The sequence below is a fragment of the Harmonia axyridis genome, chromosome 2, assembly GCF_914767665.1.
Source record: "Harmonia axyridis chromosome 2, icHarAxyr1.1, whole genome shotgun sequence".
NCBI lineage: Eukaryota > Metazoa > Arthropoda > Insecta > Coleoptera > Coccinellidae > Harmonia > Harmonia axyridis.
The window spans coordinates 51,420,590-51,446,768 of NC_059502.1; the positions used below are offsets into that span (position 1 = coordinate 51,420,590).

At 37.4% G+C, this 26,179-nt stretch overlaps 1 protein-coding gene across 1 annotated transcript in view; it reads right to left on the minus strand.

The window, feature by feature from the left end:
- Window positions 1-24,908, minus strand: part of LOC123672955 (Krueppel-like factor 6) — a 522,109-nt gene extending 497,201 nt beyond the window's left edge. Inside the window, exon 1 of the mRNA XM_045607324.1 lies at window positions 24,315-24,908. Coding sequence (XP_045463280.1) covers window positions 24,315-24,416 — 102 coding nt within the window. The 5' untranslated portion in view covers window positions 24,417-24,908. The remainder of the gene's footprint in view (window positions 1-24,314) is intronic.
- Between the last annotated feature and the right edge of the window lie 1,271 nt (window positions 24,909-26,179).

Consider the following 26,179-nt stretch of genomic DNA (forward strand, 5'->3'; position numbering starts at 1 on the left):
GACAGAAAACTAGAGATCCACCTCAGAAAAACTCCTCTAAATCCCATACTGTACATTTTATCCTCAATGAAGGAGAACTGCAAACAGTCGAATGCTCGCGAGAGATCAAAAAATAAAGTAAATATCTTCATGATCTTCATGAAGCAGTTTTAGGTCCAATTAAGTCACGCCTCATTAATTTGCACCACTTCTTCTTTTGACTCATGTCATTTAGTACATGAAAAAACAATTTATTGGGGTTTTTAATTGTCGTGCTTGCACACATAGGCACAATACAATATTTGTAGGATTTTTTTTTTATTTCAGCCATCGTGTAACGAACAAAACACGACACGAACGGCACAAGTGATTGTACACCAATGAATTCGTAAGCACTCTGCGAATACCAGTCGCCTCGTTTAAGTAGCGTGACGTCACACACTAGACGCTGCGTACTATGAAATTATTCTTCTAAGCGCAACTTCAAAGTCCCATAACTTTTTCATTTCTAAAGATATTTCAATGATTCTTCCACATTTTTGTTTCATTTTACTTAAATTTTTAGAATTAATCCTTAACAAAAAAATGAAAACTAGTCCATTGTCTCATTTAGAGTTCGGAAAATCCAAGATTGATGGTTGAAGAGCCTAGCCATCTTCGACGTGTCACAGTTTTAGCATAGTATAACGAATTCTTTGTACTATGGTTTTAGGGCTGGTGGTGTTATTGGACCTTTCTCATTGCAAAATCAGGCTGGTGCAACTGTAACGGTGAATGAATTGCAGTATCGAGCAATGGTTAACGATTTTTTATGGCGGGAATGGGAGATACTGATGTGGATTTCCTTTATTTTCAACAAGACGACGCTACGTGTCACACTGGTTAATCTGACAATAGTAAAGTGAACACTTTTGGAGTCCTAACTCAAACTTGTTAATCTCCAGAAAAGTCAATATTGGATATTCGCACTAAGTTCGGCGAATAACCTGGCCATCTGGTCGGTTTGTAATGAGATTATATCAGTGGCGTACGGTATATCAATTCAATTTCACTCACTCCCAGAAATCTAATATTCACGTTTTCAATTACAAGAAACGTGATATTATCAATAAATGCAGATATCTTCAAATATTCCAATACATTTTTATGAAACCACTTCGAGATAAGTGTTCATGTAATAACATGGCTATCCAATTTTTCGTTCAAAAAATCGATAATGATATTAGATAAAAGTTTATGCCTTTTGTGGTAAGATACAATTACTCATCTTGATAAGTGTGGTTCAATTTTGTTTCCGATACTATGCAATGTGGTATTAAACGAAATTAAAGAGCTTATCTTAAAAGCTCTAGAATGCCACATAATATGGGAAGATAGTTCAGTATTTGAAAAGGAACTATAATTTCCCAAATTCCTTATTTAATGAAGATAGTTCGAAAATTGCGACCTGTACCTTATCATCAACAAATTTAGGGACCTAAAAAAGTCGAACAATTTTTCGAACTTACGGTTTATATCTCTTCAAACCGTATTCATAATCCAAAAATTACGACCTCAGATCGACTTAAAACCATTCTACACGAATTTTTAAACCACGTTAATCATGAAATAGGAGTCTCCAACCTTTGTTTTAGCCAAGCTGGCGCATATGACAAGGTGATTTCGATGCTTTTCAATTATAAAAACACGCATAGGTTCATTAGCATTACATCAGTTCTCACGAAATAATTTAACACGTAGGTAAAAAATTCAGTGATTTTTATTACATTGAATTATGTCCTACGGGTGTGAAACAAGGTACAAAATCCATTTATTCACTAACAGAAACACAACAGGTGTAAGTCTCGGTGTAGGTATTCCAAACAGATAAAATACCAGTGACCTAGTGGGTTCGACTATGAAATCATGTAATTAGGGGCTGTCTGATGTTCAGTAATTATTTTCGTAATACCATTCAATATCCGATGCCTGGAGCAATATCTGAAGGAATAGCACTTCATTCAATGAGTCCTAGGCTTAGTGGGTAAAATAATGTTTTTTTTTATTAAATTCGACTTCATTCATCAACATAATCATCTTCAAAATTGCTACATGTACTCTAACCTCGACTCCAACGCTCCTCTAACTTTACAATTGCTTTTCTGTAGAAAGATTAGTCTTTGCTTCTCGAAATTTTAGTTGAAAAAATATATTTAGATGATTGAATAAGCTCGTTTAATTTTTGAATTCCTATTTTTTCTAATATCCATATTTCTAACATGAAACAAACATTTGAAGATAATTCAAATCACGATTCAAATTAAAGAAGTTAATTCAATCATAGCCATCTAAATGTATTATTTTAACTTCGGCGAATATAATGTAAATGTAGATATAACTCCGAAATTATAGCCTTCAGGTAGAGGGAACTACTTTACATGAAAAATATTCAGTATTTCTTGAGGATTTCGAAATTCTTATAATTTACAGGGTGATCACATTTGAGTTAATAATTATTCCAGAAAAAAAAAGGTTTGACAACAATGTAAATACCATTATAATATCGGCCATATCATCCTCGTACCCAAATCTATGAAAATCATTCGTTCCATGCTTGGAACTTGCTCTGTTTAGTGAATTTAGGGACGTATTCGTCATCAGTGAGTCGAACCCTCGGTCGAACCGGAGGTTGAACCCGAGGTCGAACCATCAAAAATAGAAATTAAAGACATTGTAGAAAAATGATTGAGCTGTCAGTTCGGGGAACGAGCGCTCATAAATGAATACAAACCGAAACGGGGATGTCAACCCAACTGTTGCGTCAAGTGAAATTCACACAAACTTTACGGACAGTTGAATATTCACAAAAACGCATTTTAGGTCGAAAAGCCAACCCCTGCAGGTATCAGCGAGGGCTAAAAATAGAACTGGAACTTCCTTGGCGCCAGGAGCCACATATGGTCATCCTGAAGTCACATCGTAGGAACAAAGGAATGAGGACGTGGACCAATCAGGGACCTGGATGGCGCTTTGGTATGCAGAATCCAAGGCGACGATTACCATCCCCGGGAAATTGGGGTACCATAGAACGCCAGTACGCTTGTAGCTGTTAACTTGCAAACATATAACTTGTACAGACAAATTCATTAAAGTAGTTAAGAAATCCGGTGTTTCATTATCCCAATTTAATAGAATTACAGTTGATCGATTCAACACCAAAAAACATTGGTCCTTCGAGCCGGATAGTGAACATTGCGAAAGATTTCGACGGGTAGTGTTGTAAAATCGGGAAACAACGCTAAGGTGTACAAGTGCAAACGGTAGCAGAGTTCAGCGTATTCAAGGCATTTTGGTGTTCCATTTGGGGAGAACACAGCAACACAATCAACGCAACAGCGTAATCAAGGCAGATTTCGGAGTTCCACCTGGGGGACAATACAAACGGACACATAGGATTACTGGTTACCCAGCAGCAGATTGGTAGCTAGCTATAATCATTCAAGGTACAGAAAAAGGACGGATTGTGAGTACATTTTCCTTTCCTTCCTCATTCACTTTGGTACGATTTATCAGTGCATTGACTGGTTGAAATTATTAAATAAGTTAGACTCTCATTATTTCTCAAAAAATGTCGGAATTGAATGTTTTAATTAAACGCAGAGGTGTAGTTAAAGCTCAATTAACTCGATTTGAATCCTTTTTGAAGACTATCGAGTCAGAAAAGGCAGGCCAAATCCCGGCACGGTTAGAAAAATGCAAAGAGTTGTGGAACGAGTTCGAAAATTTGCAAATACAAATTGAAGAACTCGACATCAATCATCCTGACTTGCAGGAACAAGAAAGAATCGAGTTTCAGGATGCGTATTTTGAATCAATTGCTCTCGCGGATACAAAGATCTCGCAATTCATGAAGGGTTCACTTTGCTCAAGTGAAAATTCAATAGCGGAAAGAAATGTCAAATTGCCCACAATGCAAATTCCAGAGTTTCAAGGTTCTTACAAAAACTGGTTAGAGTTCTATGATAGTTTTAATGCGTTAATACATTTAAACAAGGGATTAACGGACATCCAAAAGTTCTATTATTTGAAGAATGCTCTTAAAGGCGATGCGGCGGAAGTCATTCGGTCTTTAGAAGTTTCGTCTGACAACTATAACGAGGCCTGGTCATTGCTCAAGACCAGATTTGAGAACAAAAAGATGATCGCATTGAATCACATAGAATCTCTCTATAACTTTCCGCCCATAATGAAAGAATCATATGGTCAAATCAGGAAATTTTTAGACGAAATTAGAAGGGATTTGAGGGCTCTTAGGTCATTGGGTCAGCCGGTAGATCATTGGGATACTTTACTAATTTTTACTCTCGAGGCCAAATTAGATCCTGTCACAAGAAGGGAATGGCAAAAATCGGGTAAAGTGAATAAATTCGCGAGCATGGAAGAGTTTTTACAATTTTTAGAGGAAAGGTGCGTTCTTCTTGAAACAATAGAGTCGAATAGAACAGGGGTACAAAGCGATAAATCAAGGTTTGAAAGAACATCGAAGGCGTTCATGTCATCTTTCAAGTCATGTACAATTTGCAAGGAAAACCACCCTTTATTCATTTGTAAAAAATTCTTGGGACTTTCAATAAATGAACGGCGAAATGAAGTCAAACGTTCAAATTGTTGTCGAAACTGTCTCCAGCAGGGACATTGGGCGCAAGACTGTAAACGTAGCGGTTGCAGGTACTGCGGAAATAAGCACAACACTTTGTTGCATGTAATTAGTCAACCGCAAAAATCACAACAAAGGGATGATATTCCGGCAATGGGAGCTCCAGGGGGCTCGTCTCACAATTATCCATGTGTCACGGAAGGGCATCCCTCAATTCGGGGTCTTGGGAATACTGACGGTCAAGGAGTTCCGAAGGTCGTTAATGTAGAGTCGGCACACAATTTTGCGGTCAGACAAGGATCAGACGTTCTATTGTCAACGGCAATCGTTTACATTGCGGGTTCGGACGGAAAACTACATCGGGGTAGGATGCTTTTAGATTCTGGAAGTCAGTCCAATTTTGTCACGAGAGAATTCGCTGAAAAACTGAACCTATCACGCATTCGGGTAAATATACCAGTCGTTGGTATCGGAAACGTAATGTCTCATATAAAATATTCGATTAATATGTCAGTTCATTCAAGGTTCAAGGACTTTAAATTCAATTCTACGTTTCTTGTTATAGAAAAGATAACTGACAGTATTCCAACAAGAAAAATCGACACAAGTCGACTCAACATTCCAAAAAATATCAACTTGGCAGATGAGTCTTTTGCAGAGCCCGATAAAATCGATGGGATATTGGGTGTCTCTATATTTTGGGATTTAATCTGTGCGGGTCAAATCAATTTAGGTAGGGGGGAACCATCGCTACAAAAAACGCGGTTGGGTTGGATCATAGCCGGACAAATAAATGGGAAGGTGTCGGATTCAAGAAGGAAGAAGGTAGTTTGTAACCTTTCAACAAATGTTGCTTTAGAGGAGCAAATTCAAAAATTTTGGGAACTCGAGGAATTCGGTCATGAAAAAAGGTTTTCTAAAGAGGAAGCTCAGTGTGAACAAGGATTCAGGAAAAGCACAAAAAGGAATCAAGAGGGAAGATTTGTTGTTGAACTTCCCTTTAGAACAAATATTGACGAATTAGGGGAGTCATTCAAAATGGCTCATAGGCGGTTAATGCATATGGAGCGAAAATTAGAAAAAACTCCACAGATTAAAGAACAATATCATCAATTTATGCGTGAATACATCGAGATGGGTCATATGTCTAAGGTCAATGACACGGAATTCGCGGATACTCATAATCATACTAATTATTTACCCCATCATGGGGTGTACAAGGAAGACTCCTTAACAACGAAGTGCAGAGTGGTATTTGATGGCTCTGCAGCAACAAGTACGGGAGTTTCCTTGAATAACGTTCTCATGGTTGGGCCTCAACTACAGGACACACTTTTTAGTATCACATTAAGATTTCGCAAGCACAATGTGGTTATTACTGCGGATATCGAAAAAATGTTTCGGCAAGTCCTAATTAAGGAAGAACATCGGGATCTCCAGCGGATTCTGTGGCGGTTTTCTGCAGAGCAATCAGTTGAGACTTACAAACTCAACACGATCACTTATGGGACAGGGCCCGCAAGTTATCTCGCTGTCAGATGTTTACAGCAGTTGGCTCATGATTGTAACGAGCAATATCCAGAGGCTAGTCGCGTTATCTTGAAGGATTTTTATATGGATGATCTATTGTCAGGTGCCCAAACAGTCGAACAGGCAAGGGTGCTTAAACAGGAAATAGATCAGGTTTTGCAAACAGCTGGATTTATTCTTCGCAAATGGACATCAAACATGAAAGAGGTTTTTTCCGATGAAGAGAAAAGGGGTAAGGAAATTGAGCATTACATAGCAGAGGGTTCATCGACTAAGACACTCGGTCTGTTGTGGAATGCAGAAGAAGATACTCTGCATTACAAAATTAAGTTTGACAAAACCCAGGCCAGGGTAACAAAAAGGACAATTTTGGGGGTAATAGCCCAGATTTTTGACCCTTTAGGTCTTGTCGGTCCTGTTATAATGAATGCTAAGATAATTATGCAACAGCTCTGGAAAAGTAAGTTGGACTGGGACGAGTCACTTCCTCTTGACTTACACACTTCTTGGGTTCGTTTCAGTAATAATATATCTGAGTTATCCAAGATAAAGATATGTAGGCATGTCATTTGTGCGAATCCTAATGAGATACAACTGCATGCATTCGCAGATGCGTCAATGGTAGCCTATGGGGCTGCTGCTTATATCCGTTCTACAGATGCAGCAGGTGTGCATCACGTACATCTATTATGTGCTAAATCAAAGGTGGCGCCTTTGAAGGTAGTTTCCCTACCTAGGCTGGAACTTTGTGCTGCTTTACTAGCGGCCAGATTGGTAAGGGAAATTAAAGAATCTATGGGTATTCCTTTCAATAAGATTCAGTTTTGGTCAGATTCTAAGGTAACATTGGCATGGATTCACGGGGAATCCAGCCGATGGAAAACATTCGTAGCGAATCGAACATCTGAAATTCAGGAACTCACGGGTAAAAATCAGTGGGCGCATGTAATCTCAGGCGACAATCCGGCTGATATCATTTCCAGGGGGATAGAGCCAGGAAGGTTGGGATCATATTCATTATGGTGGCACGGGCCAAGTTGGTTAAGTTTGGATGAACAAATGTGGCCGGAGAGGGAAGAATTCAGTTGTGATGAGGTTCCAGAGCAAAGAATAGAGATAAAAACATTTTTTGTCGAAATTTCATTGAACATTTTCGACCGATTTTCAAGTTTCGTCAAATTACATCGGGTATGGGCTTATTGTTTGCGATTCATAAGGAATTGCAGGCGTAATGCTCCTAAAGTAACGGGATCTCTTTCAGTAGATGAATTGGTAAAATCTACAAATGATCTGATAAAACTGGCGCAAGGGCAAACCTTCCAAAGAGAAATTGAAGCTTTAAAAAAGGGTCAAGCCTTACACAAATCTAGTAGGCTGATAGCTTTGAATCCTTTCCTAGATAGCGAAAACATAATTCGGGTTGGTGGACGCTTACAAAGTGCAAATATCCCGTACGATCAGAAACACCAAATTGTGCTACCGATAAAACACAATTTGACAAATCTTATAATAAGGCATGAGCATAATAGGAATATGCATCTGGGAGCACAAGCTCTTCTTTCATTAATGCGATTGAAATATTGGGTATTATCAGGTCGCAGTACCGTCAGAAAGGTACTGCATAAATGTCTAACTTGTTTTCGTGCTAAACCTTCAAGCTCTATTCACATTATGGGCAATCTTCCAGAGAACAGGGTAACGGCTAGTAGGCCATTTATTAATTGTGGGGTAGATTTCGCAGGCCCCTTCGAAATAAAGGTACACAAACTCAAGGGACAAAAGTACGTCAATGCATATTTATGTTTATTTGTCTGTTTTTCTACAAAGGCAGTTCATTTGGAACTTGCTCCGGACTTGAGCACAGAATCTTTTATGAATTGTTTTAGGCGGTTCATAGCAAGGAGAGGATTGATTCAAAATATGTACTCGGATAACGGGACGAATTTTGTTGGAGCGAATAGGGAACTCCGGGACTTGTACAATTTTTTAAAATCGGATAAAACTCAAGTAAAATTTTCGGAATATTTTTTAAGCAATATGATCAAATGGCATTTCATTCCACCACGAGCACCGCACTTTGGCGGTCTGTGGGAAGCGGCAGTAAAGGCAGCTAAATTTCACATTAAAAGAGTTTTAGTTAATGAGAGGCTGACTTATGATGAGTTTTATACAGTCATTGTACAGGTAGAGGCGTGCTTGAACTCACGACCTTTAACACCCCTCTCCGATGACCCTTTGGACCTGAATGTGCTCACACCAGGTCATTTTCTTATTGGATCACCACTTCTATCAACACCGCAAGAAGACCTACGATTCGAGAATCCAAATCGAATCAAGAAGTACCACCACCTGAAACAAATCGTACAGCATTTCTGGACCAGGTGGTCCAAGGACTACTTATCAACTCTTCAAGGTAGAACAAGGTGGCGATCGAATCAAGGAACTAGCAACATGGAACCAGGGACAATGGTATTATTAAAGGAGGACAACTCCCCTCCGCAAAAATGGGACCTAGCCAGAATCATCGAAACGCATCCTGGTAAGGACAGTATAGTGCGTGTCGTGACAGTGAGAACGGCTAAAGGATTATTTAAACGACCGGTATCGAGACTTTGTGTTTTACCGATCGAAAATTGACATTTTTTTTTTTTTTTGAGTGTTAGGGTACTCTGCCTGCAGTTTCGGACGTTGTTGAAAGGCAGAGCTTTCAAGGGGGGCGGTATGTTGCGTCAAGTGAAATTCACACAAACTTTACGGACAGTTGAATATTCACAAAAACGCATTTTAGGTCGAAAAGCCAACCCCTGCAGGTATCAGCGAGGGCTAAAAATAGAACTGGAACTTCCTTGGCGCCAGGAGCCACATATGGTCATCCTGAAGTCACATCGTAGGAACAAAGGAATGAGGACGTGGACCAATCAGGGACCTGGATGGCGCTTTGGTATGCAGAATCCAAGGCGACGATTACCATCCCCGGGAAATTGGGGTACCATAGAACGCCAGTACGCTTGTAGCTGTTAACTTGCAAACATATAACTTGTACAGACAAATTCATTAAAGTAGTTAAGAAATCCGGTGTTTCATTATCCCAATTTAATAGAATTACAGTTGATCGATTCAACACCAAAAAACACCAACCTACCCCTTCCCTCTTAGCCCCGCAAGCACCCAACCCTCGTCAGCCATTATTCAGGCCAAGAGAGCAATTTCCATTTTTCTTTCATTTGAATGCCGAATCGTTTTGTCGTCTCCCGGCATCCAAAACGAAAGTTGAGGAATTGAAAATTCCGCAGAAATTCCAGCAATTGTTCCTCCTTCGATAATAAGAAATTTTATGGAGGTTCACTTGTTCTCCTGCCGCTTCTCCTGCTATACGGACAGCATACGTAAAATAAAAGATGTTATAAGCAAGACATTTCAGAACCGTTTTCTATCACAGAGGAATGTTTCAACTCGAAAAAGTTACGTTTTCATTATTCCTTCCATTATGGTATTTACGTTCCAATAGACATGTAAACAAAATTAGATTCGGTCAACGAATCGTTAGCGATTTAATATACAGCGTTTTCCAATAAGAGGTTTCATTTTGAATCTTGACAGGTCATCTTTTGACAGTTGATAATGAAACTGATTCAATAATTTGAGCTGTTAGGATAAGTTAGTGATGTGAAAAATCGAAACCGTGTGCGTAGCGCAAGAAAAGCTGAGGAAAGTGCTGCTGTAGACGAAAAATATTTTGATATTCATCGAAAAATCATCTCATTTTCACCTCAGACGTTACTACGTTACTTTAACGTAGGGATTCACGGCTTGGCTCGCGGCTTGGCTTGATATTCAAGCTACTTGGCTCAAGCTCAAGTAGCTTGAGCTTGACTTGAAATCAACTCAAGTTCAAGTCAAGTAGTAGTTTTTCAATGTCAAGTCAAGTATTTATTTATAAAGACTTGACATTGAAAAACTAATACTTGACTTGAACTAGAGTTGATTTCACGTCAAGCTCCTGGCTGTGTTATTTCTCGAAGAGGTGATCCCAATAGGACACCGAAATCAGGTGACTTGACACCCCAAGACTTCTTTTTATTGAGCCACGTTGAAGATAAGGCCAATGCTCTACAGTAAATTCAACACCTTCAAGACGAAATTCGTGAAGTTTTCGAGGATATACAACTTCGAATGCGCAAATTGGTCATAGAATATTTCATGAAAAAAATATGATGCTGTAACCGTAGCTATGGCGGCTGTTTGGTTAATATATTCTACCATCTATTATGGCATACCTTCCTTTCTACAACGTTTTGGTCTCGGAAAATCTCATGAATATGATATGGTGTTGCAACCATAGCCTAACTGGTGGTCTTTTGACTGATATCATTTCCCATCTTTAATGTCATACCGACCTTCATCTTTACAATGAAATGAACGATCCATTGATTTCCCTCTCAAAATACTGGATTTTTTAACATCAAAATGAAATATCTCATTGGAAAGCTTAATAATAATAAATCCGACAGAATCAAGATTTGGCAAGTAGAAATAAAATGACATTTTCAATATCGACCATAGAGTAATAAACATAGACAGAGGGAGTACACGCAATTTTTACATATCCCCAATATGGTCAGATCACGTTGTAGGATTGTGATTTTTATATATTATATTGAATGAAATATATATTTATTTGAGTGATTTCCGAATAAATTTGTATATTTGGAATCCGATATTTTTTCTAATTGTTGAATTTATAATAAGCAGAATATTCATCATTTTCTGTATCTACCTGCTGAAATCCAAGGTTTGGGAACTTTTGCTCTACTAGTGTCATCCGTTAATGCACGCCGTTTGGCGCGCTTGAAGTTTGATTTCTGAACTTCTGATATAGGTATTTAGGTATTAATTTCAATATATTTTCAGTTAATATGAAACGTTGATTCTCTATGGGACATAAGGAGTGCGTTCTTTGTGGAGAAAATCGCGAATTGAGTGAAATATCGTATCACTAATGTTTTCATCGAGGTTTTCATTTATATCAAATTTGATAGTTCATGTTGGGGACAAAATTTGCTTACTGAAAATGACAAATGCTCCCTCTATCTATGTTTATTACTCTGAGATATCGACATAAAATCGACAAAAAAAAAAGCATTAACGTCAGGAGCTTTCGAACGCTCAGTTCCATCGTGCGCCCATTCCACCTTTGGATACTCAATATCGAACATCCATAAGTTTGGTCCACATCCAAAACTCCAAAAGACCAACCGTGCCTAGTCAAGCGTACGCGCACCCGGGAGCGCGTTACTTGTTAATTCAAAATTACGCCTGCACAATGAGGCCATTAGGTTCCACTCCTTGCCGTAATGGGCGTCTGGGGACGAGGCGCTTCCCTCCACTTGAGCGCATTCATAACGGCATAAAAGTGAGCCAGGTTAAACATTTACAAAGGTGACGACTGTACGGAGGCGAAAAATACTATGTAAATAACACTCGACCCGATATACAGGTGTGCTATTGTGTGCGCACGGAACCGCCTGGGCCGCAAACACTTCTCTTTCGCAATTTCCCGCAGATGCGATGGTCCGTCACCTTTTTTCTTTTCAGCGTGGAAGCGTTTGGAGCGTCTTTCCTAGTGATAGTCTAGCTATCTAGAACGCATGTGATGATATAGATTTGCATTTTTGAACGAATCTCTATACTACAAAAATACCACAAGAATTGGTACTGATATACCAAATCTTACATATTAGGTGTACAACTTTGCTTCCGCCGTTTTGCAATAGTGGTAAGTGGTAGTCGAAATAAATAGATCATAGATGTCATACAACAACCTTAGGTATTTGTTAACATAACGCCATCGAAATATTAGTCGATTTGTGTCTGCATCAAGGAGTTATTCTCGATTAAACATGTCGGATTACGAGCCAAATTCTCGACATTTACGGGAGGTTTTAATTTTCTTCTGTAATATGAAGAAATCTGTGACTGAAGTTCATCGAATGCTCTCAAATACCTATGATGAGGCCGCTATCAATGAAAGAACGTGCCGAGACTGGTTACAACGATTCAGGAACGGTGATTTTGACGTCGTAGGCCAGCATGGCGGTGGAAGAGAGAAGGTTTTCGAAGATGCAAAATTGGAGGCATTACTTGATCAAGACTCGTGTCAAACGCAACAAGGAATTGCAGGATCATTGGGAGTGACGCAACAAGCCATTTCAAAACGCCTGAAAGTCATGAGAATGATTCAGAAACAAGGAAATTCGGTGCCTACGAGTTGAAGCCGAGAGGAGTAGAACGGCGTTTATTTGCTTGAGACCAGCTGCTTACAAGTCAAAGACAGGAGGGTATTCTGCATCGCTTTGTTACTGGAGACGAATGATGGATTCAATACGACAATTCTAACTAAAAAATCATGGGGATATCCCGGCCATTCTTCCACGTCGACGGCCAAACCGAATAGTCACGGTTCCAAGGTCATGCTCAGTATTTGGTGGGACCGGCTCGGCGTAGAGTATTATGAATTGTTGAAACCGACTGAAACAATCTCAGGCGATTATTGCGTTTGAGCTTAGCATTGAAAGAAAGAAGGGCGCAATATAACGAGAGACATGATAAAGTGATTTTACATGACAATGCTCGACCCCATGTTGCGAAAGTGGTTAAAACATACTTGGAAATGTTGAAATGGGATGTCCTACCCATCCAGACGTTGCTCCCTCGGACTATCACTTGTTTCGATCAATGGCACCCGACCTGACTGACCAGCACTTCCGGCTTTATGAAGAAGTGAAAAATTGAATGGATTCGTGGATCGCTTCAATAGATGACCAGTTTTTTCAACACGGGATTCGTAAGCTGCCCGAAAGATGGGAGAAAGTAGTGGCCAGCAATGGACAGTACTTTGAATCATAAATGTATAACCAGTTTTTTAGAATAAAGCGTCGAATTTCGGAAAAAACCGTTGAAGCAAAGTTGTACGCAACAAGTATATCGAAGTTGAGTGCATTTAAGTGCTATAAATCCTATAAATCGTCTGATGTAAATGGTCGGTTAATAACTGAGAAAAACAGATCTTAAGTCATGGCGAAAATTTAACGAAACTTAAAAAAAAGCGACTCGTCACTTGAGTTCAGAGAAAACTGATATGCAGATAACACAAAATATTATCACCATCAATTTCCAATATGATTATCAATATCGAACAATAATTCGAATGACGTAATTATCAAGCGAAATGTTATTATGTAAATGAAACAATGGTTCAACACCTTCAATTTCAAATCAATAAAACGAAGATCAATATTATATCAATAAACATATCAATAATTCAAATTCGAATTCAAATTATTGATGGAGAGTAGAAATGTAAGATGCAATCATTTTCCAATTCAGCTTCTCTATTCATTTCTTTGTAACGAAATCCTTGAAATCCAATTCATTTCATGATAATTACTTAATTCGAAATATAGTTCAATGATTATCAAAGTGTGTATTGCGCCTTAGCTATGTTTGTGTTCTATATACAACATTTCGCAATTTAGTACAAATTCTTGTTGTATTTTCTGGACTTGTTATCTCTTAGTAGGGTTATTGAAACAGCATAAATTTACCTGACGTCCAAAAATTTATTCACCAGGAATCCACCTCATCGTCAATGTGAGTTAGACCACGGCTGAGACTACGCCTTTTCATGTAAATTTGTTCAAATCTGCATATGTATTCATGGAGTCTATTTAAATTGAATTTGAGACGAGTACATGCTCTTCATATTATCGAAATTAATTCTGCCCCCGAAACCGAAAATTTTCTGCTACGGCAACATCAGCTGCATCCACAGACAGATCCTTCTTTCTAATTGGACAATATGAGCACGTGCCCAGGGTGCATCGATCGATGGGGGCACCCCTAGTTTTTGATAGATCACCAAATGATAACCGATATTTATTTCGAACAAATCGAACGATAACGACTGTCTACAATACTCACTTGCTCATTAGCTTTTGCAGGCTGAAGCTACTATTACACTCGCTATTACAGTATGTTCAGATAATTTAAATGAAATAAATTACTCAATGAACTTTCCAGAAAGAAGAATCATCGTATGTCATCCATTGTTTTGTGTCAACGAGTATCAAGAGACGTATTTAATTCAAAGAAATATTCCCATTTGAAGCAATTAAATCTGCCCCAGGGTTGACCAAAATTGTTGCAGATGACCATGGAAACATGGTATGGTGGTTGCTGAGTATAGCTTTGGTAATTTACCATCTAGATGCTTTCAACTTCGTAGACAAATGAAAGAAGTAAATATTCATCTCAATTTCAGATCGAGCAATAATCCATAAAACGTTTGTGAGCGTTTCCCTTGGCGTATCCATATTGATCCTTGAATTTATTAGGCAACGAATTCAAGATGACATTAACAGCAGCATTTACCAGCTTTGGTATATCCATTTCGTATATTTCTGGAAGATAAGTGGATAGTGAACCGGAATAAGTAATCATTATTTGATTTTCGATCTGACTTAAATTACAACGAACAACGAATCTATTTCGTTCTATTCGGGGTCCATTATTTCATAACGCTTCATAGAAGTAAACCTTTAAAATAAGTATGAAATTCAATTCAGAAAGTAAAAAAAGGTATTGAAATATTTGGTACACTATCCTTGGAATCAAATATACAGGGTGGCCATTTGAAAACGAAACAGACGAGATTACAGACGAAATAAAGTTTTCCGATAGAAATGCTCGGACAGGTCGATTTCTGTTTCGAGGGGGACAACTTAAGATGTAGGTTACGGACGCATAGCGCTTCAACCCTTGCTGCTACAACCCCCACCCCCAATTTTTGAATAGGGAAGATGGGGTGAGTGATACCTCAATTTAAAGGTATTTTTATACTGATTTCAGCACAGTAATTGTTTTTTCATTTTATGCATTAGTTCTCGAAATATTCATGCGTTAGTTAGTTAGGAAGGAAGCCACAGTCATGGTTGTTTTGAAGCTCAAAATGTCGAACACTACAAGTGCCATGAAAACACCACTTCATTTTCAAATACTTAGTTAAGAATATTTCGAGAACTAATGCATAAAATGAAAAAACAATTACTGTGCTGAAATCAGTATAAAAATACCTTTCAAATGAGGTATCACTCACCCCATCTTCCCTATTCAAAATTTGGGGGTGAGGGTTGTAGTAGCAAGGGTTGAAGCGCTATGCGTCCGTAACCTACATCTTAAGTTGTACCCCTCGAAACAGAAATCGACCTGTCCGAGCATTTCTATCGAAAAACTTTATTTCGTCTGTAATCTCGTCTGTTTCGTTTTCAAATGGCCACCCTGTATATGTTCAAACACCTGATGAGGAAAATTTTTTGTGGATTTTATTGTCCTATTATCTATATAGTCCATCGATGTAAAGAAATAAAAATAAATCAAAAATTTTGGTCGTCTATTTCCTGTGTCTGTTCAGAACCCCAACCATGATGAAAAAATTCGCAAATACCCCTCATGCCGCCCCTGGAAACGTATAGTTGTTACTGTTGTATCTAACCCTCGCAGACAAGGACGCCCTTTTGTGATGTGAAGAGCTCAAAAGGAAGGGAACAGGTGAATCGCATAAATACAAGGTCGCATCAGCGTGTGCCGTGCTCACCACATAGTAATTTTATGGCGACGTTGTCAGATCGGATGGAAAACGGACAGTTTTAATGATGTCGTTGGCGCCATTTTCGTCTGGTGTCGCGAATATCAATGCAAAACAATTCGATAAAACGTGGAGGCCCGAGATCCACGACGATGTGCGAAACGAATCGTTCCGTTCGGTTATTTTCGTATTCAATGACGCGTTTTATCGTTAGAAAATAAGAGATAAGTGATCATGAGTCTGTTGGTCACAGTTGGGACAGGATCGTCGATGGAGGAATTCAAGGCCAAGGACAAAGCTGCAAGATGATAATTATTCGTGAAATGCACAACGTTTATCGTCGTAGTATAGTCGCAAATGAACATCTAATTAATACGAAAATAGTGGTTTAAAATCTGTCTGTTTATATATGAAATCAATATCACGGCTATCAGACAATTTTTCGATTCTGGAAAAAGTATCTCCTCGAGCGGGAATCGGACCCGCAACCTCCGAATCACTAGTCCAGCGCTCTAATCACTAAGCCTTCCTCGTTGGACTAGTGATTCGGAGGTTGAGGGTTCGAGTCCCGCTCGAGGAGGTACTTTTTCCAGAATTGAAAAATTGTCTGATAGCCGTGATATTAATTTCACATCCAATTAATGTTTGTATCTAATAAATGTAATGTAGCTATGGAGTGGCGGATTTCGCCAATGAGGGACATGAGACACCGACATCAGTATTCGTCTATGTAGTATAGATTTGGGACTTCCCATTCAAAAGTATCCAATTCGGCCTACTATCGGGCCTACCCTGTACATTAAAAACTTGTCATTCGGTGACAGAACATCTTCTATATACTTTGGACTTTTTTGTCTGTTTTTTCGGTTTATTCAAATATCCCACCAACTCATGTTAAGTACCGATGTTGATATGCATTTCTATTTAAGTGTTCTTCATTATTGACAATATGGACCATGAAGAACTGGGTTGAAATATTTCAGAGAGATCAGTAAATTATCCGAGGTCATTAATATAACGGGTGTTTTTTTTCGAGGTATATAACTTTAAGTTGGCATTACTGTTCAAGATGGCGATCGATTTAACAGCTGTCAAGTGATTTATTCTCAGTTTGGTTTGGCTATTCATCATGAATAGACAAACGATCATTAAGTAAGGCGTAGATTCGTCGAATGGGCCCAAAATGAGATTGCCGTTGCCGTATTTTCATAAGCGAATTTTGTTTAGCGATGAATCGCACTTCTGGTTGAATGGCTACGTCAACAAACAAAACTGCCGCATTTGGAGTGAAGCTAACCCTCAAGTGTATGTCGAAACACCGTTACATCCAGAAAAACTGACTGTTTGGTGCGCTTTATGGGCTGGTGGAATCATTGGTCCGTACTTCTTTAAAAACGATGATGGCCAAAACGTTACAGTCAATGGTGATCGGTATAGAGCCATGATTACTAACTTTTTCATTCCTGAATTGAACAACCATGATGTCCAGGAGCTGTGGTTCCAACAAGACGGCGCAACATGTCACATAGCTCGTGCCACAATCGATTTATTGAAAGACACGCCTAATTTCACGTTTTGGGCCTGTGGATCGGCCTCCAAGATCTTATAATTTAACACCGCTAGACTACTTTCTGTGGGGCTATGTAAAGTCATTGGTCTATGCGGATAAGCCACAAACCCTTGACCATTTGGAAGGCAACATTCGCCGTGTTATTTCCGATATACGGCCACAAATGTTGGAAAAAGTCATCTCATATTTGAGATGTAATGCCACAAGATTATCTTGCGGATAAATAAAATTCATGTCAATCGAATAATCCATCGTTGTTTTATTGCAATTTAAAGTTCTATAGCTCTAAAAAAAACACCCTTTACATTCCACGCGGTTTTCTGCCACCCATTTCAGAAAGTTTTGGTACTCTTTTCACATTAGGAGCACATGCATTCATGTTTATAGTGAATACACATTATATTATTATTATTATTATTATACATTTTTCACTACTTATTCGGAAATTTTACAATTTTCTTCCATTCCTTCAATGTGTCAATATCAACTATAGTACGTTTCATTCGCGGTCTCATTTAAAATTGATATATCATTCACTATGATAAAATTCGAGATAAAATTGAATTTTCAAATTTGTGGAAGTAGTAATTAAATGGTATGGCATAAAAGTGTGTTTCTCGCTTTGTATGCACCACGGGTATCAAAAGATGTTTAAGCCCTCGGGTGATTTACATACATAACCAAGTCGTCGCCCTCGGGGCATAAACATCTACTCAATGCCCTTGGTACATAAATAACTATGATACTGTTTAGTTGAATTCAATAAATACTTACGTATTAACTGATTATTCAAAATTGTACTCCGTGTTCAGAAATATTAATTTTAACATCACCACTAATTATCTTTGAAGTCATTATCTTATGTCTTATAGTATTGTGAAAAAGTTTCTTTACTTCTAAGTAACTATTTCAGTCAAAAAGGATGTGCTGCAGCTGAGGCTGCAGCACAGTTAACAGTTTTCAACCATTAAAAAAACAAGTGGCTCGTCGCTTGAGTTCAGGCGCAATCACATCATTTTAACAACATCAATTTCCAATTAACAATTAAAAAGTTAATTATTCCAAACAATTTCGGGAAGTATCTGCAGTGTTTGTTACGATTAAAGAATACACATAAAATTTTTGATTTCCAGCTGACCCTCGAGCTGTCCTTTTTTATACAAAATTTGGAAAGGATAATGTGTTAACATCATATAGAAAGAAGCAAACCTTCAACTTGCCTTCTTCAGCTATCCGAATGGAAGATACCCGAACACTGAGTTCAAAATTAAAATTGAAAGTATTCAACACGAAAATATTTCGAGTTCAACAACAGTGCGAATATTATTCTTGTGTTCATCGACATATCGTATTGTCTATTTTCGATACGGAATGTTTACAAACTAACTATAATCCTCGCTATAATCGATTAGTAATAAACAATATATTGGCGCTGAATACACAATAACTCCACTTCGATAATGCCGTCAATAATAAACATGAAACATTACAAACTATAATTAATCTTGACATGTGAAACGAGAGGTCAAGTTGAAAAAAGTCTCAACCGGTATTTGTCTTTGACATCCGCATATGAAATGAATCATTAATATTCCTGCTTTTTCGAGAAGATAAAACATGTACTCAAAGCGATAGAAAATTATGCGTTTTTTTATAATATTTGAAATCGTTACTATTATAATCACTAGACATGATTCAGAGATCCTTCACTTCATCAGTGGCCAATTATCAAGATCAGCAAAGTTAGTTGCATTCGAAGAATAAAATTTTGAAATTTTTTTTTCAACGATCAAACATAATTTTCTCTCATTCTCACTAAATAACTCAACTCATATAAAAAATGCAAAAAAAATGCTACAGTTTTAATAACAATCTGGAGTTTTCCAATCCAAAGTCCGAATAAAAATTCCGAGGATTCAAGACTTTTATTAATTTCAATCCTTCAATTTTTCAAGAAGAATTTTCACAATCCAGCACAGACCTAAACGATTACCTAAGACTCTAATGAAAACTAAAATTTAATTTAAGATTCAACCGGGGATTCAACCAATTTGGATATCACTCGGATATCACTAATATTAAGTTTTTTTATAACAACATCAGGTGAGCAAAGATAAACTTTCAACTCATTATTCAAATATCGCTGAATTCATTTCGTAGGCGCCTATCACCAAACGACTAAAATTAAGATAAGAATGATAAGATGTATAATCGTGTCAAAATCACGTGAAAAAGGTAAAATATATTCTCCAAGTTCATCACAGAAATATCTAAAAAAATATTTTCACAAAATAAAGAAATTAAGTTTCACCAATTCAATTCCTTCACGGTATTGAGTAATGGAATCGCAAGTAGATATTGCTAAGGTGATAGCAAATACAATAGTGTTTAACGCAAAGTATAGAAGTTACAAACGACACAACGTGAGAAATGGATATTTCTTTCCACAAGTTGAGATAAACAATTGTACAAAATATGCAGTGTTTTCAACATTTGTATCAATCATGTAGTTTTCCTGGTTCATGAAAAGAGAAGACAAACCATTGAAGCCTCTATTGGAGCTCTGTTTGATCGGGTAAATCAGTCATTTTATAATTTTTCGGAAAACGTCGAATTAACTTTTAACTACTGCAAATATTTGACACTGATTTTTCAAATTTTCTAAAATTATCAACTTATGTTTCTTTAGAATAATAAACTTTTTATCACTCAATAGTAAATACCGTCCCATTAGAATATAAGAATTACCTTGATTGATACTTCAGTCATTTGTTCGAGAAAAGAATTCAATGTTATTTGGATGCCCCATCAGAGTTTCCACATTTTATTGTCCAAAATGTAGAATTTCACTTCAAATCACTGAATGCAAAAACACACTAACACGTACTTGCTTCAAATTGACGTCATCGTATGTTCCCCCTGCTCTACTTTTCTCATCCAGTGATAATAAGCATTCGCTTTTTTGCAACTTAATAAAATATAAAGTACTTAAATATAAATACGAGTCTCGATACGAGTATAAATATATGAATCGAAAAATATTTTTTGATCAAATCAATGTATGAGTTTCAATCCATAAGGATGTCGATGAAAAGGATAATATATTATATTATGACAAACAACGTATTCAATGAGTAACTTCATCCCAGCTTAACATTTTTATAACCTTTCAAATATTTCATTAGGTATACAACAAGCGATACTTTGTTCCATTTACGAATTGGAGAGGAGTTATTTTCGTGGTTCTATATTGAAATCACAAATCTGGTTGCTCATAAAAGAAGTCGAAATAGAACACATCAAGGATTCTCATCGAAAGAGTGATTCCGATATTGAAAAATAATTTAAGACCGCTAACTTCATACTAGTAAGTCAGGATATAGTTCATTATGTCGATAAAAGAAGACGCAGATTCTAATGATCTCAATTTTCAGGAAGTCAATGTTGAATTATATTATACCGAGTATTATACATTCTTTTCAGATTTAACATTTACTTCCAATTCAATGTATTTGAACAAATCCGAGATCAAATCCTATATTCGAGATGTATGTTTTGAATTAATGTATTGGAATTTTTTTACGATAATATATATCTATAGATCTCGCTATAGATATAGATGTTCCATTATTTAAGTCAACTTTTTAATATCAAAGAGGGAGTTGAATTTCACCCAGAATAATTCCAAGGATTTATCGAATATAATAAATCCAAATCAACAGGACAGTAAAGTTCTTTGATGTGGTGTCTCCATCCTCCATAGGGGTTTGACATATGACATGATGGTAGGGGGTTCGCCACAAGAATTGATTGCATCACTTGGTGAGTAACATGCAGGCTCACGTTGAATGAACCCATTCATACTAACAACAGAAATAACAATTCTGGTATGAGTAAAGTCAACAACAGGAGTCATAAAAAAGTAACTTCTAACGGCAACGTTAACAATTAGCTTTTCTTTGAAACGATAAGAACTGGATGCAAGAATATCTGGTACAAAAACAATCACTAACACTACTACTCATACGTAATAAAGGTGGCCAAGTTGTTTGTTGATACCCAATGAAGCATTTTTATTGTTAATATTTTATTTTGTTTTGGTGAAAGAATTGCAGCATTCTCCGAAATTGTCCCTAATCAATCTATCTTTATCAATCACTTATATTGAATGTAAAGGATATGTCAAAAGAAGTAAAAAGCATATCAAGAAGCGCATATAAAAATTAAATTGAGATAATTCAAGCAAGATTAGGACAAAAAAAATATTATTTACACAGGCACAAACATCAAGATCGATATGATGTTTGGTGATTTCGAGGGTGATTTGGTAAGTTAAATAGAAAGTGAAAATCTCGGTGAAATGATAATGTGGCAGCTCTGAAGTAGAAAAATCGAAAAAAAGATATTCTCGATGATATTCTTGATCCAACTACCTACAAAGTTCTATTTTTTGGCATCATTGAAAATATTCTATTTATATTCATGGGAAAACTTGATGTAAGTATCAGGCTATTCGTTGAAATTAATCTTTACGATGTTCAGTATTTAGACTACCAATAAAGTGTAATTACATCATGATACTTAAAATTACCTAAGGTTATCATAGAGTCAATTGGATATTATCAAATATTGAACACGAATGTCAAATCGATAATGACAGCTCATATTTTCACTCCATATACGGTTGTTTTCCATTTGTAATCTAAAGTCAACAATACCCTACTTTCATACAGTTGATATCGAAGAATAAACAAACGTGTAAAATGATTCATTGATGACTTATATTGAATGCAGCTAGTGCACTTTATTACTTCTCTTGTTAGTTAGTGTTCGTGAATGAAATTGTTGATAGAGCATATAAGTATTTCGACCATTACAAACATTCCAGTAGCAGACATCATCTATCTTGATCAAAATCTTCACTTCAGCGTGTTTAATGCCTTGAGAATTATGGATAATAGTTTCATAAATCGACAAATCTGAAAAATCCTCGGAAAACTCTTTCACATACTCAATTTTAGTCATTTGCACCACTCGAAGATGGCGCAAAAACGCATTCAATTCAGCCCTAGATTTGGCTCAACGAACTAGTCTGCGCAATTCTTCAAAACTACACTACAAATATCGAACTTCAAGGTTAATTGTTTTTGAAAGTAATGTATTAACGGCTTGTCATTTCATTTTTCAGTATTGTAGATTTTTGCTTCAACTAAAGGTACTTAATTCTGCTAAGAATAATTTTGTGTCAAAATTTCCTGGTCTGTCTTGATTTTCGAAATAAGTACCTCTAACTCATTAACGCTATTAACATATTACCTTTGAAAAAAGAAAAATATGTAGAATTAATGAATTCATCCATAGAAGATTCTATTTTGTCCCTTCCAATCCAACTTAGGCCTCTTCTGGAGCCTTTATGGAAGGACATTATGGTTCAATGTTTCCACTTCGAATCGATCTTTTTATTGAAATTCACAATTTTTTTTTTGAATAAATGCTTAGTGTTTCTGCCATTTAGTAAACATCGCAAGAAAATTCCCTTCTCTTTGTGCCCCTCGTTGTGCCCTTTCAAAAAATATACATAAATCAATTTTTTTTTTCTGTATAGAAACTACATAGCGCGACATAACATAGCTACATGATCGGCTACATGTTAGAATAACCTACTTTCTCATTCGTATACACAAAAAATTTCAGTTGTATCATTTAATGAAATAACTCGCATACGAGCTTGCATAGTTTCAGAAAAAACACTTTTTCAAGATTGGCACATTTCAAATCAAACTGTCAATGGTTTATCATTAGTTAAAACAAACCAAAAAAGCGAGAGTGACAAAATTGTGGAAAAAAAATTTGAGGAGAGACGAGGAAAAAAGCTTTTTCAATGCTTTCAATAGTGGTTTCAACTGTTTCAAGGATAGAGCAACTATCTATTAGCGAATTCAAGCGAATAACCTGGTTATCATTGGTAATTACCAACAATATCCAACTGCATTCAAGCGCTTTTGGTCATTGTTGGTTATATTACATGACGTCCTGAACTAGCCCTTCTGTGTCACCGATTTAGACCACATTATTATTATAACAAGTAAGGTAAAATTCGATCAAAATAAGACTCAAAATATGCGAGCTTACACAATTCTCTCGACAATTTTCTATTGGTGGCAAGCTTTTTTTTATTAAAACGGAGCGTTAATACAGAAGGATGATGTTAAAATAAAAGCTGGTTGTGTTTGTTTTTATACAGAATAACCCACACTGTATTCAAGCGGAAGTTGGTTATTCTGAGGTTATCCCTGAAGGTCCAACTATTCATCTCAAATGTTTTTCTCGCAAAAAAAAATGTTTGCTTCAAACATATTGTTAAACATTGACAAAAGGAAGAGGCGCTAAAATGTAAAGAAATCTGCTGCCGATGAGTCTATTCCAGGCAAATTAATAAAAAGTCAACTGTATTGAAAATTATGGAAGAACATTTTGAGATGAGTTCGAAAGTCAAAGTTTCATGAAAACATGAAAGAATCGGAATATAAATTTTCCCGCAACTGAAACCGATGCCGGTTGTGTGTATTTTATACCGATGACCCAATCACCACTCGGCTTATTTTTAGAAACCGGTCTTAAACCTCAGTGCGGCCTTTAAACATAAAACAAATACGAAGATTGCGACATTCCCGCGACTGACATCATTCTCATGGAATCGGCGAAGAAGCATATTTTCCGATCGTTGGTATGGGTGACACGCGAAATAAGACGCATAAATTTAAAGGAACTCAACGTTCCGAGAATCGCTCGTCTATTCGTTCTGTTCTAGCTGGGCGCACAAAAGGAACCCGTTCGAACAATGTGAAATAAAGAAGCGATAATAGAAAACAAAACTTGGTTATCGCGGCGAACGAGGCGAGTTATCGTGATGTGAATATCGTTCGATAACAGCGATTCTTCGAATTCCTGCTTACCTGTTGCCAATGATCGTCCAGGCTGGGTTGTGCGGAAAAATAGCCGGTATCGTGAATATCCTGGAGTTCTCTGAAAATATGTCCTGAAGGTAGTATATCCATGGTCAGTCGCTGGCGGAAAATTCACAAGTCACAAGCGAAACCACCGAGAACTACACAGAAGATTTGAAGAAACACATTAAACGTGAAAACTTTTGATCCCATTCGATCACGTTTTCGACATTCCTAACCTAAAGCAACACCAAAATCACATTAACAGACACAGATGTTCGGTTCGTGGTGTTTTTCTCCCGATTCGTTGGAATCGCGCGCCTGCAAGTCTTCCAGCTTAGAGTCGTGGAAACGGCGGAATAGCACACAGTGGAGAACTGAACGGGAAATAAAACGCAATGCGTAAACGCGTAAAAGCCGTATCCGGCTCGAAGGACCACTGGTTCGGCGGCAGATTGACCTAAGCGTCGATCATTTGACGTTTCCGATGCCGGGCGCTATTTAAATGGCTCAAATGAGTATGGTGTGTTGTCTAGATCGGGTAAAAGTCGGGTAATGCGGTACAGCGCACTTCTAGAGCCTCGCGGCACGACTGATCGTGGTCTCGTGCGCCGCCGGTCGGAAAGGTTCGGCGGTGCATCGCGTGGTTCGCGAAGCTTCCGCCGCGGCGCCACATCCACGCGAGATGGATTCGATCGAATGCGCCGGCATGGCTGCGTCCTGTCACACGACGCACCGGATTTTTTTACACTTATTTACGCGCGCTAAAACAAGCTTTTCGGGCGAGAGTTGAGGGATTTAAGATTCTACATGAAATATTCATTATATATAGTCGGTGCTGAGGGGAAAACCAAGTTTTTCTGTGGTGCGAGTGCTGGATGATATTATGGGGTAGTTCGTGAAACATGGTTCTGCCAACGGCAAACGGCAAAAAGTGACGCGCACATTCTTCCTCTTCGGAGTTTCAAATTCAACAGCACAAAAGTTTTTATAGCAACCATACCTTTAAAATCGTGTTTTTTTAGCTGCATGATAAGTCTCGATGGTTGTTGACTGTTGTCTATGATTTGATAGTTGAGGATGTCAAACTGTATTGACATTTCTGTTCAGTAAGATTTGACAATTCAATATGAATCATGCAACGCCAGAATAACGCATCCAAACTAAGGAAATTTACTTTGAAAAACAAAAACATTCAAAGATCACTTAATCAGCCTTGTAAGCAAGCAATTCGAGCAGTTATTGATCGTTTTCGCACATATTGTACTCTTCTCATTACATTCATCAAAATTGACTGTTTGGTGCGGTTTACACGCTGACGGCATCATCGGTCCTCATTTCTTTCAAAATAAGGAAGGAGCTGCGATTATGGTAAATGGCGAATGCTATCGAGCCAAGCTGACTACTTATTTCTCTTCAAAAATTTATCAACTCAACATCTGCAATATTTGGTTCCAACAAGACAGCCCAACCTGCCATACATCGCGCTTAACCATAAATCCATTGCAAAATCAATTTGGTGACTATTTTATTTCCAGAAGTATTATTGTTAATTGGCCCCCTCGTTCGTGCGGTTTTACACCTCTCAATGAATTTTTAAGGGGCTATGTTGAGTCATTGATTTATGCCGACAACTCTTTAAGCATTGGAAGTCTATATTCAAGCCACCATTAACGCCATACGGCCAGATTTATTGGAAAAGGAAGTGAAAAAGTCATGAAATTATCTACCAGATTAAAATGATGAATGGTGCATTCCAACAATATTTCTTTATTGTATTATTATTTGTGTCCAAGCACTTAAAAAACACCCATTATTACTTGGAATAGAAAAGTTCCTTCGATATTCACGTCGATACTCTCCCCATCTTTCTT